The 17,874-nt window shown below is 38.5% G+C and overlaps 1 protein-coding gene across 1 annotated transcript; it reads left to right on the forward strand.

Annotated features, from left to right (window-relative positions):
* Positions 1 to 314: 314 nt before the first annotated feature.
* zmp:0000000760 (collagen alpha-1(IX) chain) lies at positions 315 to 17,134 on the forward strand. Its single transcript, XM_043234608.1, has 26 exons — positions 315 to 375; positions 965 to 1,088; positions 2,292 to 2,685; positions 3,229 to 3,306; positions 3,400 to 3,501; positions 3,581 to 3,634; positions 8,299 to 8,352; positions 8,430 to 8,483; positions 8,572 to 8,625; positions 8,823 to 8,876; positions 8,980 to 9,033; positions 9,132 to 9,185; positions 9,773 to 9,826; positions 9,931 to 9,975; positions 10,064 to 10,117; positions 10,195 to 10,248; positions 10,463 to 10,516; positions 10,661 to 10,732; positions 10,817 to 10,852; positions 12,381 to 12,425; positions 12,519 to 12,551; positions 12,848 to 12,994; positions 14,529 to 14,705; positions 15,371 to 15,461; positions 16,396 to 16,473; positions 16,608 to 17,134. Exons 1-26 carry the CDS (start codon positions 315 to 317, stop codon positions 16,871 to 16,873), a joined length of 2,343 nt encoding a protein of 780 aa, XP_043090543.1. The 3' UTR covers positions 16,874 to 17,134.
* The last annotated feature ends 740 nt before the right edge of the window (positions 17,135 to 17,874 follow it).

Raw genomic sequence — 17,874 nt, forward strand, 5'->3', positions numbered from 1 at the left:
AAAAAATGTTTGTGAATTGCATCTTGTTAGTGTTATCTCAAAGTGTTATCTCCTAATTTCAAATGCATTTGGAATTGAAATGTAAGTTAATAACACATTTATATTATTAGCAGAACTTTTATAATGTATATTTTTATATTTTGAGTGAGCATTTACATAAAATATAATTTTGTATTGCATTGATACAGGGTGTGTGTGTCAGTCATACAACTTTTTAAAGTTGTTTCTACCATTATATTTGCAATCTTTCTCCCTTTTGCAGGCACATTTAATTTCCAACAATCTTCATTTCAAAAGCTCCAGCTTTGAACAAAATGCTGGTTATCACAATCCTGCTGGCTGTCTTTGGCCTTGTCAGATGTCAAGAATTACCAAGTAAGAATCTAACTGTCCGCAACATTCGGCATCTTGTTAGAATGTGTCTCAAAGTAAATGAAACTGACCTTAAATTCTAACAGAATTCTAAAGGCAACTACTGACAGCAAGGTATCAGGTGAGCAACAGTGAAACGGCTATGAAAGAGTATATTTGCTCCTCTTATTGACCAGTAGAGGGAAGCACGGGCCAGTTTAAGTTATTCCTGGCCAGTAGGGCTGCTTGATGAAGATTGAACTCTGTCTCTTTCAGTCTCACTTTTTTTTTTTTTTTGTGGAAACTGATCTGTCAGCTTAATTCCACATCCAGATTCCATATAAATATCCCAAAATTTCCATTAGGTTTTTCTTTCCTTTATTTCTCTGGTACATATTACCAGAGAATAAATCATGACTTAGACTTAAATTAATTTATTGCAGTTTTTTTTATTTTTATTTAGACTGTCAATCACCTCGAAGTTTTGTATCTTAAGTAAATCCATAGTCAGACTATTGTTGCATTTTTACAATTTTGTCCAGAATATTCTGCTGTAAAATCAACCTTGAAATTCCCTTTTTTTCTGAGCAGCCCCTTTTGCTTTTATTTATAGCATATGACCTGTTGGAAGAGTTTCGCTTGTCCGAGTCTAGAGGGGTGAGAAGGGTCGACGGGTCTGAACCTGACGCGGTGGCGTACCGCATTAACCCGTCCCTCCACCTCAAGAAGAGCACGAGGTATTTATATCGTCCTTCTGACATAATACTTTTCCACTCTTTCTGCTTTTCCATTGAGCGTAATCACGCTCGCCTCCAAACAATATCCCTCATTTCCTGCTCCTGCTTCTCAGAATATTCCACTACTATAATCTAGGGTTTGATTTTAATTTTATCAGATATACGCGCAACCATTATATAGCATGCATACACAGAACTATCTGTTCCTAAACAGCACAGTCATTGTCCTGAAATGTTGGCATTATGTTTTCACGTTTTTCTCAAGCCTCGGCAGCTGTTCCTGCATGTCAGCTGTGGTTATGGCATGTGCTGGGTCTTTCCTTTTGTGCGTGTGGGCCAATAATACTGTCCGCAGCTACCTCCCACTAACATCCCCTACTTGACCAAATAATTATGAGAAGTACATGACTGTAAAACAGCCACCAAATGTGGATTCAGAATGCGATCAACAACATCAAAAGAGAAAACGAGAGAGCCATGGAACCACACTGTGCGTAAATGAACATTGTTCTTGGAAACATTAACTGCTAATTTCAACAAACTGGTACTCTTTAAAAACAAACAGGAGCAGAAAACTGAATTGGAAACAATCGGAGAGCATTTGGTTTAAATTAATGCAAAACTTCACAAAAGGTCACTGCAAAACACCAGTTAAACAGAATATGTACCAAAAGCTATTAAGCTATTAGCATGTTTTAAAGATGGTAATAATTCAGTATCACAACATAAATAGAAAGCATAATGCCGTGCTTGAATTAGCTCAGGTTCTATGTAACAGTTTTGTGAGTTGTAGACACTTTTCTGCATTTTTCAGGGTAACACTCTATTCGGATAGACACTCTACTAACATTGCAACTACATGTCAACTATCAGTCATTAGAGTACTATTAGACTCTCTGCTTTTTATTTTTATTGATCCATAATGTACAACATACTGCCTTGCAAGTATATGTCAGCTTATTCTACTACACCTAAACCTACCCTAACAGTCTACTCGAGTTAGTAGATGTAGTTGCAAGTTAATGATAATTAGTTGACATGCAGTTACAAAGTTACTTATAGTTAGCAAGATGTCTAAAGTGGACTATAAAATAATAAAGTAACTCTTTCAACAGAGACAAGTCTTAATGAGTGACTTACACCACTACTTTATGCTATTTGGAGATGTTTCAGAACTGTGCTCTCACCCATCTCTCTATCCAGCGACATCTACCCAAGCGGTCTACCGTCAGACTACTCTGTCATCGCCACCTTCAAAGTGCCCAAGGACACTGCTAAAACATCCTGGAATCTGTGGCAAGTCAGTGATCCTAAAGGCCACGATCAGGTGGGCCTTCGTTTTCAGGGCGGCACTAAAACCCTGGACTTCTTCTACACAAGCCAACAAGGCACACAGATGCTGCGGACCTTTGAAAGGGTGGAAAAACTCTTTGACGGTGAGTGGCACAAACTGGCACTGAGTGTAAAAGGAGAGCAGGTGAAGCTGCTAGTGGACTGTGAGGAGGTCAGCGTGGAGCCTTTGGATGAGCCACGACCCTTGATCCGGCAAGGTTTTACCTCCATCGTCAAGAGGGCTGCAGGTGACCGCTCGGTTTCGGTGAGTACAAGGGACATGCTAGTTTTACAAGGAATTATCATTCCATTAAAACAATGAATTCTGTGTAATGCAAAAGGTGATGTTTTGCAGAAAAAAATCTAATTAAATCGATGATCAGATTATAGGTTTATTTATAGGTTATCTTATAACCTACTGAAACATGCTAAGTTTGAATATGCGTAGTAGCAAATGAGATTTGAGAGTGACTGAAAGACTTTCAGAGAAAATTGAAGATTTGAGAGTTGCCATTACTGATGACATGCTTCCTCATTTAATCAAGTCTAGCAGATTTTATTAGGTAAACATATGTTCTAGTATATCTCAATGAAAACATCAAGTATGAGTCTAGACCAAAGATACTATAGTAATAAAGCCAAGTCAACATAAGCCAAGCATATATATATAAAATTGCACTCTCTTGTTTATAGTGTAAAAGCATACTAACAGCACACTTGTGTTTTAACGTATCCTATTTAAATGTTTTATGTATCCTAAATAAAAGAACATTGTTAAGCTATATGTTGAACCTGTATGCTTGTGTAGGTGGATCTGCAAAAGATGGAGGTTTCCTGCGATGCGGATCAGGCATACTCCGAAGGCTGCTGTGAGCTGTCCAGTGTGGTGAGTCAGCTGCCCGTGTGTGGGCTCTTGCCCTCTTCCGCATGAACCATCAGTTGGCCGTAGGCTTGTTCTCATCAGCTCATTCCTTAACAGTGTGGAGGATATGCTGAGATTGGCTTAACTGCTGGAAGAGGAAGAGCCACCTGTAAATGTGTACACGGACAGCCGGGTGTTCAGGGACGCCCAGGACCCAAGGTGGCCAAAACCTTGCTTCTCTCTTCCTAAACAATAAACTCTGCTATGCAATTTCTACAAGTGTGTCCTTCTTCCGTAGGGTCACAGAGGTCTGCCAGGGAATACGGGAGACCCAGGCAGAGCGGGAAACTGGGTAAGAGGTCTGTCTTAAATCTCTCACTGTAGTGTGGGAGTCTGCTGTGTTTGACTTGGACAAACAACAAGCAGTAGTTGCTGGTCATTTGGGTTTAATGAGAGGGTATTAATGGACAAACATGGACTGACAGGAATGAAAGCATGCAAAGAGGATTGAAAGAGGAGATGGAGGAGAGAGGGAATTAACCTGGAATAGATCCTGTCTGGGAAGTGAAGTTGTGGAAAATGGCAGTAGGAGCATTACTGAAGTACAGAATGATGGAAACAAGAGTTAGAACTAGCTTGGAGAAAATGGTAAACACTGTGGCTTGTCTCATTCGGCAGAGCATCCTGTGGTAGATGTGTATTTACCAACAGCAACAGTAATTACCATCAGTGATAGCTGTTGTACTCTAGCTGAAGCCCATTATAAGTTATAAGAATGTGCTTGAGTGACAGGTATGTAGTATTTGAAGCAATTAGGAATGTTTAATTAATAAAATAAAACAGAAAATTGCAGGAACTCTTAAGGTCCCGATATTCTTCAAACAAAATCAAAAAACGAACTGAAATTATGTGATTTCGAACAAAATCAGGCCAAAATGAAGTTCATTTTGAGTTCATTTGGCAGTTCGAATTGGCTTACGAATGTGAACTTTTAGGCTTATGTGCAAGCATTGCCTACACCACAACTCCAGCAGTGCAGGGGTGTCAGAATGTTCGGAAACAGTGTACTGTCGCTCAGCCTTTTTTAAATTAAATTTGCCTTGAAGGAAAACAAACTTTGTTTGAAGTATATCAGTGTATTTAAAAGGACAAACCAAGGAGGTCTACATTTCATTAATCTCAGTGGTACTTCATTGTAGATAGATTTGAAACAAACCAGCTTTGCTCATGGAACAATGAAGGATTTCCCAGCCACTAATCTCAGCTGTAAATTCCATGTAATTAATCACATTAATGTGATATCATGACAAAGCCCATGAAACAACAAAAAATTGCGTTTAAGAACCCTTCAAAAAAGAGTTAAGTATAGGAAATATAGTATTTTAAGTATTTTAGTAGTTAAGTGCTGGGCCCCAACTGAGTCTGGTTTCTCCCAAGGTTTTCTTTTTCTCCATTCTGTATGGATGGGGTTTTGTTTCCTTGCCGCTGTCGCCTCTGACTTGCTTGGTTGGGGACACTTAACTTCTAGTGATTTAATGTCGAATTGATTACAGAGACCGTCTCTGCATTTACTTGAAGAATTTTCTCTGCAAGAAATTGGTCACTCTCGTCATTATACATCCCTGTCATTGTACTCTTCTACATTATACTGTACAGTGCTTTGATGCAACCTGTGTTGTTAAAAGCGCTATATAAATAAAAATGATTGATTGATTGATATTTTGGCTCTTCCAAGTATATCAGATACAGTAAACTACAAAACTTACCAATATGCCTTTAATGGGTTATCATGTGTCCCGTGAAGCATATCAATGGGATTTTGTAACAAAAAGTATTTCTAGTTTACATATTATAATGTAAATAACTTATTTCCATGAGCACTGAGTTCTGGCAGAAGTCAACCAAGAAGCCGGAACTCAGTGCTCTCACCGAAGTAAGTTATTTACGTTATAATTTAATATAATAAAACTAAAAATATTTTTGTTACAAAAACCCACAGATGTGCTTCAGAGGACATTTGATAACCCCCAGAGGAGCATAGGTTAGTTTCACAATGGATATATCTGATTTACAATGCTTCAAAATCTACCCACTATCCACGAGAAACACAAAGCTTGGAAGAACCAGGATACATTTTTTATCTGAAAAAAGAAAGTCATATACACCCAGGATGGCTTGGGGGTGAGTAAAATATTTTTGGGTGAATTATTCTTTTAAGACCTGATTAAGGTTAACAGTGGCATGCTAACCAGTCAAATCTTAACACCTTGGGATAAACACTTCTTAAGAGACTTCTTAACACTTATCTGAGATGTCTACATTCTAAATTTCTTGCATAAACTGGACAGTTTCAACCATCTCTAGTTTTCTGGGAAGGTTTCTAAGCACTTCTTGGCTTTGTTCAGACAGGCAACAAACAAGCATTTTTTGGCATACACTATATGGCTCAAATCCCTTTAGCTGTTTTTAGCCTGAACCGCACAAAACCCCAATTTTACAAAACCGATCCACATCACATCCATGTGGTTTGAAACCTGATTAAAATCAGGCTTTTGGAAATCCTTAATGTCTTAATGGTGGGATCAGATTTTTCTGTCATTTGAGAAGCTAAGTGACTGTAACATCACACAAAGTAAGGCCTAACAACTTTCTGACTTCACGCATTTGCACTCAAATGCAGTGGTGAATGTTTGAGCAGATTTGCACAGTACATGAATGAATGTGTTAGTCAGTGATGCCATTTATGAGGTCTGATACATGTCATGATTTCACCAACATGGTGAGATTCAAAAATGTCAGTGTTGACAACAATGTTAACGGCAGGTTCACATGTTTGCAGGATACATGCAGTGCAGAAACAGCAAAAGCTTGTTGTGCTTTCACTGATAACTGATCCACAGCTGTAGTCCCATACCACAAACACAACATGAATTCATTATTTGTATCAATTCAAACGTTTACTGAAAAAGGTTTCCATTCTCGTTGTCTTTCATAGACATCATATTCAAAAGCATGCAATGTGAAAGCTCTAATCCATTAACATGTGTATAGAAAAAACCCACCAATACCATTGCTCAATTGGTTAACTCACCTGAACTACAAATAACACAGGAAGGAAGTCTAATTTCAATTAAGATAAATATTTGATTAAGGCAGGCTCAATCCTTAAGACTCCTCTCTTCTGACCTGGAATGGTAGTTCTTGATAAGTTCACATTAACAACATAGAACAAAAAAATAATAGTATTTTTACCCTTTAACCCTATTGTTGCAGTCTGTTGGAAACATTCTGAGACACAACGTGTAATGTGAATAAATTATTTAAAATGCTTCCAGAATTGTTATATTTACCGTAACCCATTTGCTTTTGAGTTGCAGTAGTATAAATAAATAAACGGAAAAATTAGTTGTGGCGTCAGTCTCTGAGTCTCTGAGACAAAGTCAAAGGGAGCAAAGCCATTAGAGTCTAAACAGGCCCTGCAAATATACAGGACAATGTCTGCCGATCAGCTTAATTAAAGGACATGGCATAGTGCATCAGGATCCAATTACTAGTATACATTTGGGCTATGTAAGCACAGATCCTGTTCGTGAGCGACCTTGGGCGGTAAACTTGATTCTTTCCACCCCAGAGTTATGACTAATTTACCTCTTTGATCTGAGTCCAGTTCTATGTGGTGTGCTAGAATAATATCTTTAAAAGTCAGCCCGGCAGCATGCGGCAGGACTCTTTTTTAAGTATTAACATTGAAGATGCTTCTGTAAATCAGTCATAGAATCTATCCTCTCTTTCCAAAAACACACATGCTCTATCCTTCTTTTCTTCCTACAATCTCCCACCCAGATACACGCCCACACTTTTGGTAATTCAGCACAGTCAGACCGCTGCAAAAGTCGATCTGTCTGATGGAATCAGCAGCAGAGGGGGTAACTTTGTGTTTACTGCCTTCCTGCTGGGGGCTACTGAGTGCATTTCCCCTGCAAACACACTGTACATCTGCTGCCATGTGTGGTCTCTTCTGTGCCAAGAGGAGTTTGTAAAAGTCTTTACTGTGTTTTGTGAACCTCTGTTCCCAGAGGTTACTCCACTAATTGCTCAGTGTGGCTTTATATAATGTAATGAGGGAGCTGCTCGCTTATTGTGTTACGTGACTCAGCATTTGATAATGGCCAGTCATTTGAGCATAGCAACTTCAATATGAGGAACATCATGCAAAATAGCAGTGACAGAATGTGGGGTCCAATGGGGAGTGTGTGAACGGGACTCAAGGCATCCTGAGATTGAAGCCCTGCTTGAGAAATTTTCATTATTTTTGTTTTGATGATGTCCTTGACTATGTTTCTGGGTCTTGAATGTGTTAGTTCGCTTGAAGGGTCAGAAAGCTCTATGATTTAGTCAAAAATATCTTCATTTGTCTGCTGAGGGTGAATTGAGGTCTTACGGGTTTCGAATGATAATGGATGGATAATTAATAACAGAATTTTGGGGTGAACTAACCCTTTAAATGAATTCCAGAGATAAGTGCAAACAAAAGGGCACTTCATTATAGCTTACAAATTAAGGAATTGATCATACCAAATTTCGCAATTGATTTCTATGATGCAAGAACAAATGTTCTGAAGCATTAAATAGTTAGCGTTAATTCATCGTTGCAATATATTTTTAAGGAAGAAAAACTACACAGAGCTTATGAAGTTTAGATTTCCACTGTTTGCCCTTTAAATGTAAGTTTTTTTTAATTTTTATTATAACCCTGGCAGTTGTTCAGTTGTGTGATTAAGGATTCTATTTGGTCAAGTGCATTTTTATACTAACATGGAGGGAACCATTTCCAGCCGTTCTGTAGCTCCAGGCTGTCATATAGTGGAATACATGCTGTCTTTTTCCAGCACCGTGAACCAACTTCTTTACGTCTTAGGCCAACATTATTGGCCAATTAAAGTCTACATCTGTTGCCGCTGTTACATATTATTTACAATTACAAGCAAACGTTCACCTTAGAACTACTTGTTGCAGGGGATACGTGGTAACACTGGAGATTATGGACATATAGGAGAACCTGGATCTAAGGTGAGTGGCTTCATTGTAGAGTCCCTTGGTTGACATTGTTGTTCAGATCCAATGAACGGTTAACTTGCATTCCACAGGGTGAAGAAGGCATCAAGGGAGAAAAGGGCATGAGAGGACCTCGAGGCCAGGAGGTAATACATCATCCAAGTGCCCTATTCTGATGTCTTTATATAATTACATCCAAAAGTTTATAATGACAAATCTTCTTCTTTCGCACAGGGTGACAGAGGATCCAAAGGCCTGAAAGGGCTCAAAGGAGCTTCAGGTCATAAGGTAAAAACAGCATTATTGTAGTCTACTAAATCACCTTTGTACACAGCGTGGTTGTAGCTTATTGCAACCTTTCGTGCAGTAACTGCATTTTAAAAGTAATACACAAAGAAATGATGTGCTGTATCATAGATTGAGCACATCAAGGTAACCAATGCATTACACATTATGTAAGTGTTATGTTGTGTATCTTATCAAAGGGAGTGCGAGGGTCACCTGGAGAGAGGGGCGAGAATGGCGAGCAGGGGGAAGTTGTAAGTTCTGCTGGAAAACACTTTGCTTCGATAAAATATATGTGAGATGGATTGTGTTATTGGGGATATGAATGACTCATTCGCTCCCCACCACATCTCCCAGGGTGCAGCAGGAGAACGGGGATACGAGGGGATTGCGGGCTATCAGGGAGTGAAGGCATGTTTTCTCCCTCACTCTGGTTTGTTATTGTCTCTAAAACATTTGTTGCTGTCTTTAGTTGGAAATCTCACAATTCCCATTCCTTCTTGGAACAGGGAAATGAAGGCTTACCCGGAGCTGAAGGATCTCGAGGACCACGGGGTCGGCAGGTATAAAAACACACTGGGGACGTTCGGCATTGTGCTGCTCAACATTTAATACCAATGGAGCAATCTTAAATTTTAAATTTGACACCTCCTTGGATCATTTACGTATGTGCATAGTTCTGTATTCATGGAGGTCAAAGTGAAATGTTTAAGGACTGTGGGTGAATCTCATCAAAAAAAATGTTTAGGTTGTATTTTATCAAATCAAAAAGAAAAAAAATACATTGTAAATAAACAAAATAAAGATTATTATTAGGATTTCTTTTAACATTTCAGCTGGTAAAAGAAATTCAATGGTTTCATTGAAACACCACAAGTCTGAAATTCCTGATCTTTTGGGGTTTGAAAAGGAATGAAACTGTCTGTAGGGACACAATTTAAACATCAACAAAATTGTTTACAAATGCCAGCTTTGAAAAATGTAGTGGTTTGAGGTAAATTAAAGCTCAATTCACATACAGATCCCAACTTGGTGGACATCCTGCCATATAAAATCTGACACCACAAGCAGCAAGGCTGGCCTTTTTTATACATACAAATGTCATGGGAATTTGTCTGCATGTTTATATTCTTTCTCTGCTCTGTGACAGGGGATTGTGGGAGATCCCGGTGAACGAGGAACACCTGGGGAAAAGGGAAAGCCAGTAGGTATTCTAGTTTTCCCAAAATCATGCTGCTTCAAATGGGTCAGATGGATGATGGAAACATTAATGGCACATACAGTAGATATCTTTTTTACTCTTCACAGGGTAATCAAGGCCCAAAAGGAAAAGTTGGTGGAATAGGGGAAAAGGTTGGTTACTTGTCAAGCAGTTATGATGACAAATACTTTGGTGACCAATGAGCTGAATGTATAGTGTTGATTCTTTTGAATATGTCAGGGTATAGTTGGTGATCCAGGTTCGCCAGGGCGAGATGGAGACCCTGGAATTGAGGTAAAGATTGACTTTCAACTGCACTTTGTTTCATGCTCACTAGTTTGGTTTTAATCTCAAGGTATTACCACATGCAGGCTTATCAAGGACCACAGGGACCCGAGGGAAGACGAGGACAAGTTGGTGAAAGGGTAAACTAACTCTTATTATTACTTTTCATCTGAAGCAGTTGTATTTTTACACTGCTATTTAGCAACTAAATGTATAGCATAAAATGACATAAAATCTGAATGTCCTTAAACAAAAAGTCCTTTATGACTCCCATCTCTACAAAGGCATCTGTCTGATTGGGTGTAGTTTTGCTTGTGATTGTGCTTATGTAACATGCTTGAATATTTTTCACAGGGAGAAAAAGGCGAACAAGGGCCTCTGGGGGAAATGGGCCCACATGGACTAACAGTAAGTGCTCGTATGAAGAAATGACAACTGCACTGAGCTATAAGTGACTTTTGCGAATATCACTTTAATATTTTACCTTGGACTTTTATGACATAAAATTACACCCTGCCTTCTGGTAGATTTATAAAGTGCTATAATCTCCAGGGGCCGCAAGGTTACAAGGGCTCTGCTGCAAAGCCAGGAAGACCAGGATTTATTGGGCCCCCTGGAAGAACGGTGAGCTATATTCCAAATATTCCAAAGCTTTTGAAATAAAAGTTCATACCCTGTAAAATGCTAAAACATGCCATACCTTCATAGGGACACATGGGTATACCCGGCAGACCAGGCCCCAAGGTAATGACCTCCACTAAACCCAAATTTAACCAAATTTCTCATTAAGAGAGCATTTTGAACCTTTTAAGAGGCAAACAGACATAACATCTCTAGACATGGCTAGGGACAATGTGTGATGTAAATCATCTGCTATCAATCCTTGTCTTGTAAATCTAACATATTTCTACATCAGTTCATCAAAATTCTGTCATGCAGAAAACTTTATAGAGGGGTCACTGCAGATGTATAAGATTGTGTGTCAGTATTGGTGTAGTGTAGCCAAAAATCCCAGGATCCACAGTCTAAAATAAAGGGGCAAATGAGGCCCACATCTTCTTTTTCAGAGTCCTTTTGACATCTGTGCATACTGAATCAGTGTACTACGAGCTTGAATAGTGACCAGGAAACCATCTGATGTGATGGACAACCATTTACAGACTCGTGAAATGTATACTAATACAACGTGTCATTAGATTTGTTTAATCCTTGACAAATTGCTGCAATATTGTCCTGAAAAAGTGAATGGAGAAAAGCCAGAACACACCCGCAGTCATCTGTAAGCACAGAACATGTTTTCACACTGGAGTCATGTCTGAGCAGCACAGCTCTTCACTGGTTATAGCACAGCAGTTTTTGGCCGCATATCCAGTGACTTGGCTCTGAGTGCAGTCACACTACAAAGTGTGTTAGACTAAAACTGCTGGCTGCTCTGTTCTCATTCCAGCATCAACCCTTTGCTGATATCTAAACTTCTTAGAAGATCTCCACACTTCATTTAAACATGCCACTGCAGACAAGACTTTTCATCAACATATTTCATCAACATATTATCTTATATTCACAGGGACTCTAGTGTCAGATGGTGAAGGATTATATGGTGATTATATGGAAACACTTTCTCTTTCCTCGGTGGTTATCTGACATCTAAACGTTGTTTCAGAATCACATGGATTTTACTATAAGTGACTCTTAACCGCTGTAAAGACACATTTACCAGAACATACTTTGTTAAAGATGAACGACTGGTCATCAAGGTAACAGCCTGATGTTGTATTAACATGTTATGTAATATAATATACATGGTTGGAAAATGGAAAGCATACAAAAGTTTGAAAATGGAAAGTATTGGTTTTATTCCTGCCACTATTCATTTTAGTAAATGAAATGGGACCCTCAGTCTAGAATTCAAATGTGCACCCATCCAAAAAGAATTACAAAAAAACATAGTCACTTGTAGCAGGAACATTGTAGCAAACATTTGGAACATCATGTTCGTTGTATAGAGCGTCTGTAGAGCAGTTGAGAGCCAGAGTACACAAAATTAGATCTCAGGCTAATGTGTCAAATTCCAGGGCAATTTTCTGATTAGGACACATTAAAGCAAAGGGTTTTACTCTAAGTTTTACAGCTCTCTTTTCACACAAACACAAAGTGATGAAAAGCATCACCGTCATTTCAGGGTTTCCTCTTGCAACACCTTAACAACTTATTTCAAATTACAAATCACATTTATTGCAAAAATTGCAAAGGCTGCTTTTGTATTTTTCAGGGTGACACTGGCATTCCAGGGGTCCAGGGAAACAAAGGGGAGAAGGTAGTTGTTGACTCAAATGCATTTCATTTCCTGTTGACACATTTCCATTATCATATGGTTCTAGTTTCTCACAACGCCACATTGTTTCCACAGGGTGCAAAGGGAGTCAAAGGACCTAAAGGCAGGGTAAGACCGTCTCAGAGATTGTTCACATTTCTGTTTAATTAACACCATGGAGACGACTTCTAAGCATTAGCAGCGATGGGTCTGGTTTGTCCACAACAGCAGCGCAAATGTAGTTGAATTACATTTACAAAGCTGGTTTTGGAAATACACGACCGATTGCCACATCAGCGTATTGTTTGAGTTCCATGTCGTATTTTTTTCCAGACGTTCTTTCGAGATATGGTTCAGAAATATGTACACAGTATAAAAGTGAACTTGCTTGTTTATGGGTGTGTTTGTATTTGTTTGTTTTCCAGGCAGGAGACGCCGGTGTGCCAGGGCAACAGGGAAGTAGAGGAAAGCGAGGCCCTGCTGGAGAGTCGGGTAGAAAAGGACGTGTTGGGTCCAAGGGAGTGAGAGGAGACGGTGGTCCAGTGGGCTTTCAGGGCCCACCAGGTCCACCAGTAAGTCTGAAAATCCATTCCACAACACATAACTAACCTACTTCCTGCTTTGAGGAGGAAGAGACTGACATTCTGATTTAGAGAAATCATAAGACTTAACAAGACAGTTTCATCCCTTTCAGTTCAAAGAGCCACTCACCCTTATGCTTTGAGACACTAGCTATGTTTCCATATAACTATTTTTATGCATATTTAGAATATTGCATAAAACGCCAAGATGCGCATACATTTGCTCATCAAAAAACGTATGAACAGATTTGAGTATGATAAACTTTTTATCAGATAAGAAAAAATGTGCATAAACTATGATGGAAACACATTTACTGAATAAATTCCTCCATGCATATTGAAAAAGTAATGTGACTATGTGCAATGAGACCGGATAACTTGAATGAACTCATTCACACAGCAATATATGTTGTTATGGTCATTCTGAAATGGATTAGTAAAGTCTGTCAAGTATTTCTGTGTTATAACTGTTTTACACAACTGCTTTCCCAAACAGCAGCATCCGCCTTCAGAAGCATTGACTGCATTTATTGTGTTTTGTCTACTCTAAGGTGCAAATATGCAAATTTTCATAATTGCTTTAATTTTCATATATAATTTTAGTGCCACAGTTTACCAGGAAGTTATGTTTTTGTTCTTTTTGACTCTTAAAGATGCTTTATTGGCATATGTTTTATGGGATAATCCAATTTTTCTGCATAAGTTTAATGCAAATCTTTGGATGGAAACACAGCTACTGCCTCATCTTACTGCTCTACAGCATGTAGGGGCTGGACAGACTGGAGCCGAAAGATATCTTTTTAAGCTATCTTAAAACTGCAAACTTTAGTGATTAAGATATGTTACCAAAACATATATATCACATTACAAAAGAATGAAATGCATTACAATATCATAACTGGTTGAAACTGATTGAAACATAGAATGATAGTAGTATGCCATTTTCTGAACAAACGTATTATTATACATCAATACACACTTTCATCTTAACAGATATAGTAGAAGCTACTGTGTTTCCACTCCTATTACCTAGCCTGTACGTATTGTCAAAATTGCTTCCACCTGCCCTAGGGACTTTACGACTTTATGTTCTATAAGCCACTGATGGTCCCTAAGGAAGGTAAAAAAAATCAACCTTTCCTCCTTACCTAAACCTAAATGAATGTCTGTTTACAGGTTTGTTAAATGTTTTTGTTTGCATTTCCCTAGCTGATTAACAAGCATCACCTTCAGACAAAACCTTCAAAGTGCCCCTTGTGGCACTTGGCATAGTACGCATGAAATATGTGGTAACCATTTTGGTGTCAAGATCGCTAGTAAACGCCTTCTCATTAGTGCGGCTTTCTCTGCAGCTCAGGGCAAGGTTTTCATTTAGTGTGGCTGTAAATCCATAATGAGGCTGGTGAAATATTGTTGGCCGTCTTTGTTTCTCCTTCATTACACAGCCACCCGTTTCCAGACTACCGCGGGCGAGAAGTGCTCTGATATGAGCTCCATGTTTCAGTGCTAATGATCTCTTTCTTAGGGCCCCACTCTTCCTGCTCAACATGTTATCGAGGTCTGCAAGAGGGTGGTGCTGGAGCAGATGTCCACGTTCGCCAACTCAGTGAAAAGGACTTGTGCGGCTGTGTGTCCGCTCTATGGAGATGTGCCAATGGGAGCTCCAGGTCCCCCAGGACCAAAAGGACCACCTGGACCTCCTGTAAGTTACCCGCCCCAAAGAAGAATAAGCTCACAACAACCCTGGAACAGTATTAATTTTGCTTGGCCTTGGAAACAAAAGGCATTTAGACGTGGTTTGTTTTAGACATCACAGTTTGCACATGTTAAACCTATCTTTGCCATAGTAAACTAAGGAAGAACATGGTCCATACATCAACTTTCTTCTAGGTCAAGTCTGATATGTACATAGTGTGAAGGCCTCTGGAGAGCGTGCAGCAGTGTTTGGCAGTATAAGTTGGAATTAAAACATTCAGAATTTCCAAGTCCCTGTGAAGACAAATAGGAAGTCACAGACGAGGCACTTGCTCTGTGTTGAATGGTTTTTGGAGAGCATCCCACCTTCACTGGAGTGGAAAGCCTTTCCATATTTCTCAAGCAGATCTTTTTTTCAGACTTCTCGAACATATTCACTCAAGAGGCCCAAAGGCGAATAAAAGTTCACAGAGCCTCAAATTCAAACATGTAAAATGTAAAAGGTTATAAAATTGAGGGTTGTGAAAAAAACTGCACACTATGTAAAGAGGATTTTTTAAAGATCAGCATAGCAAAAAAAAAAAAAAAAAAAAACATTGATCACCAAAATTTACATACTCTGAATGCTAAAAATAAATACATTTGTTATTTTTGCAAACACTATTATAATAGGGTGATCCTGGCATTGATGGTCTAAAAGGAGAAATTGGGCAGCAGGGATTCTATGGAGAACCCGGTGACCAAGGAAGACAGGGCTCAACAGGTAAACCATTTTCACACTGAAATTAAGCTTATTAAACTTAAAGCTTATTAAACATGCATCAATACAAGGGTGTTCCAGCATGTTGGTTCCTTCACATCAAATAAATGCAGCTGCACGGGATAGCGTAATAAGTCACAAATGAAAAACATGTTAAGGTACAGAGATGCTATGCTATGGTTATCTGGCTGTATTGTTCTTGGCTGTGTTCATGCACAGTAAACCAGCATAACAAATACTTTTCAGCTGGAAAACTGAGCAGCCTATATGAAGGATTCACCTTCACAAGGAACTGTTGTCTTCTGGAATGGGATGTGTCATTAAATAAATACGAATCAGCGCATGTGTCCTTAAGCAATGTTAGTCTGCAAGCGTCAGCAGAAGAAAAGTAATAGCTTTATTAAACATGAACAGATGTGCATCTCCTCTGCCAAACTGCATTAATGAGGCAAATGAGTATACAGGTGCAACTGAGGAATAGATCAAATGAAGTATTTAAAGAAAACTTACCAATGATATTACCTTGTTATGACAGAATTAAAATAATATTAAAGTAAAAAATGTAAACCAAATGGTTGAGCAATGAAGATACTTTGCAATTGCTTCTTTCCCGACTGTATTAAGAGTCCATTGAGAATGATTCATTTATTATGACAAATGAACAGAAGACAAAAAGTAAAGCAATCATGTATGTTCCTCATTCAGTTTTTTTGGCTGCATCATGATTTCCTGATTCTTGATGATTGGAATTCTGCTGTTGAATATATAACATGTAAGGCCACTCAGATGGATGAAATGACTAGTTCATTCTGATGACTGAGATCACACAAAACTGTAAACAAAATTATCCAATCTTTCACAACTACCACCAACATTTATTTGCATTTTGCACATTTAAATGTTTTTTTTTAATTTTAGTGAAATGTGTTTGCCACAGGTGACAGGGGAGAACCAGGAGACAAGGGAGCTAAAGGCTATGGCCTTCCTGGTCACATTGGAGAGCAGGGACCAAAGGGTAACCTAACAATAAATTAGAATTCACCTCTACTACCATACAAACATCATCTGAGATCTAATGATCAGAGTCTCACTGGCACATTGCTAGATTACGCAACATTTTATTTTGACATTTTTTTCACATATAACTAGGTCAGCGTGGGCGACTTGGCCAGGCATTTGATGGCCAACCAGGGCGGATGGGTGAGAGAGGCCATGTTGGCCAGTCTGGTTTGAGGGGTCATCCTGGACTACGTGGAGTTCCTGGGGTCTGTCTGACATCTGGGTGTGCCTTACTCAATGCTACTTCTAATGCACAACCACAACAAGGACCTCAGCTGGTGCCTCAACGTGCACCGCAACAAACACCCCAACGTTCACCTCAACGGGCAACTCAGAGGTCTAGAGGACGCCAGTGAAAGCACCTCGAAGATCAGGCAGTAACATGTGTATAGTATCATGGCAGAAGGATTGGAAACTGAAATTGTGACATGAATGAAAATTAATGTAAATATAAAACTGAAATTGTCCATTGAAAGACTGAAAAACTGATTTAACATTGCAAAATGTTGTAACAAACTGCAAGAACTTGAAATTGTTGACAAATTTTCATTGAGGTTCATTAAATATACAAATAGTTTGCATATATTATAATAGGAACAAATGTATATGTAGTTTCAAAAATCATCTGCACATTGCTTAATTTTATTTTCAATAAATGCTGTTTATAATAAAAATAGAAAATTAACATCTAAGCACAATTGTATCTCTCTATCTCGATTTGTCGTGTAACAGGTTGGGGTTTTTTTTTATGGGAGATTCAAAAGAGAAACCTTAAAGCTCAATATGCCATCTGTAGTTCCAGTAACAAGATCATAAGGTTTATGTTTTCTTACTCCAGAATATGCTTGTTAACAGTATTTGACAAAAATACTTATATATAAATATAAATATATATAAATATTGAATTAACCTTACTATATTAATTAGCTAATACACAGTATTACTACAACTGAACAACAAAATTTATCTAGGTTTATCTAACATTTACAACCTGGTCTCAAAAAAATATTTTAACAACATTTTTATGTACCTTACTGCAAGTTTTGCCCCAGTTTCAAAGAGAACCGTCCACTGAGTGGTGATAAAACAGGTTCAATACGTGAATCCTTGCACATTTTTTTTTTTTACGTTGATAATACGTGGCTTTAGGTATGTATTGCTAAAAGTTAATGCACTATCATCCTGGAAATATGCCCTGCACCAAATTCAACCCTAAACCTACCCCATACTGTTAACAAATGTAAAACTGATATAAAACATATTTGTTGAAGCAATGTACCGTATTTGAACTGTTGATCCGTAGTTATAGGCTATGACCCTTAGCTTCTTAACTTCTTCAGTATGTCTCCGTATATTG

This window comes from Puntigrus tetrazona, unplaced genomic scaffold, assembly GCF_018831695.1.
Source record: "Puntigrus tetrazona isolate hp1 unplaced genomic scaffold, ASM1883169v1 S000001170, whole genome shotgun sequence".
In the NCBI taxonomy this organism is placed as follows: Eukaryota; Metazoa; Chordata; class Actinopteri; order Cypriniformes; family Cyprinidae; genus Puntigrus; species Puntigrus tetrazona.

What these genes read in the sequence shown, in the direction of transcription:
- zmp:0000000760 (XM_043234608.1), top strand. Translation starts at nt 315, where the DNA reads ATGCTGGTTATCACAATCCTGCTGGCTGTCTTTGGCCTTGTCAGATGT. An exon ending in CAGGCAGAGCGGGAAACTGG is followed by an intron (nt 3,635 to 8,298) that starts GTAAGAGGTCTG and finishes TACTTGTTGCAG; the next exon opens with GGGATACGTGGTAACACTGG. An exon ending in GAGGACCTCGAGGCCAGGAG is followed by an intron (nt 8,484 to 8,571) that starts GTAATACATCAT and finishes TCTTTCGCACAG; the next exon opens with GGTGACAGAGGATCCAAAGG.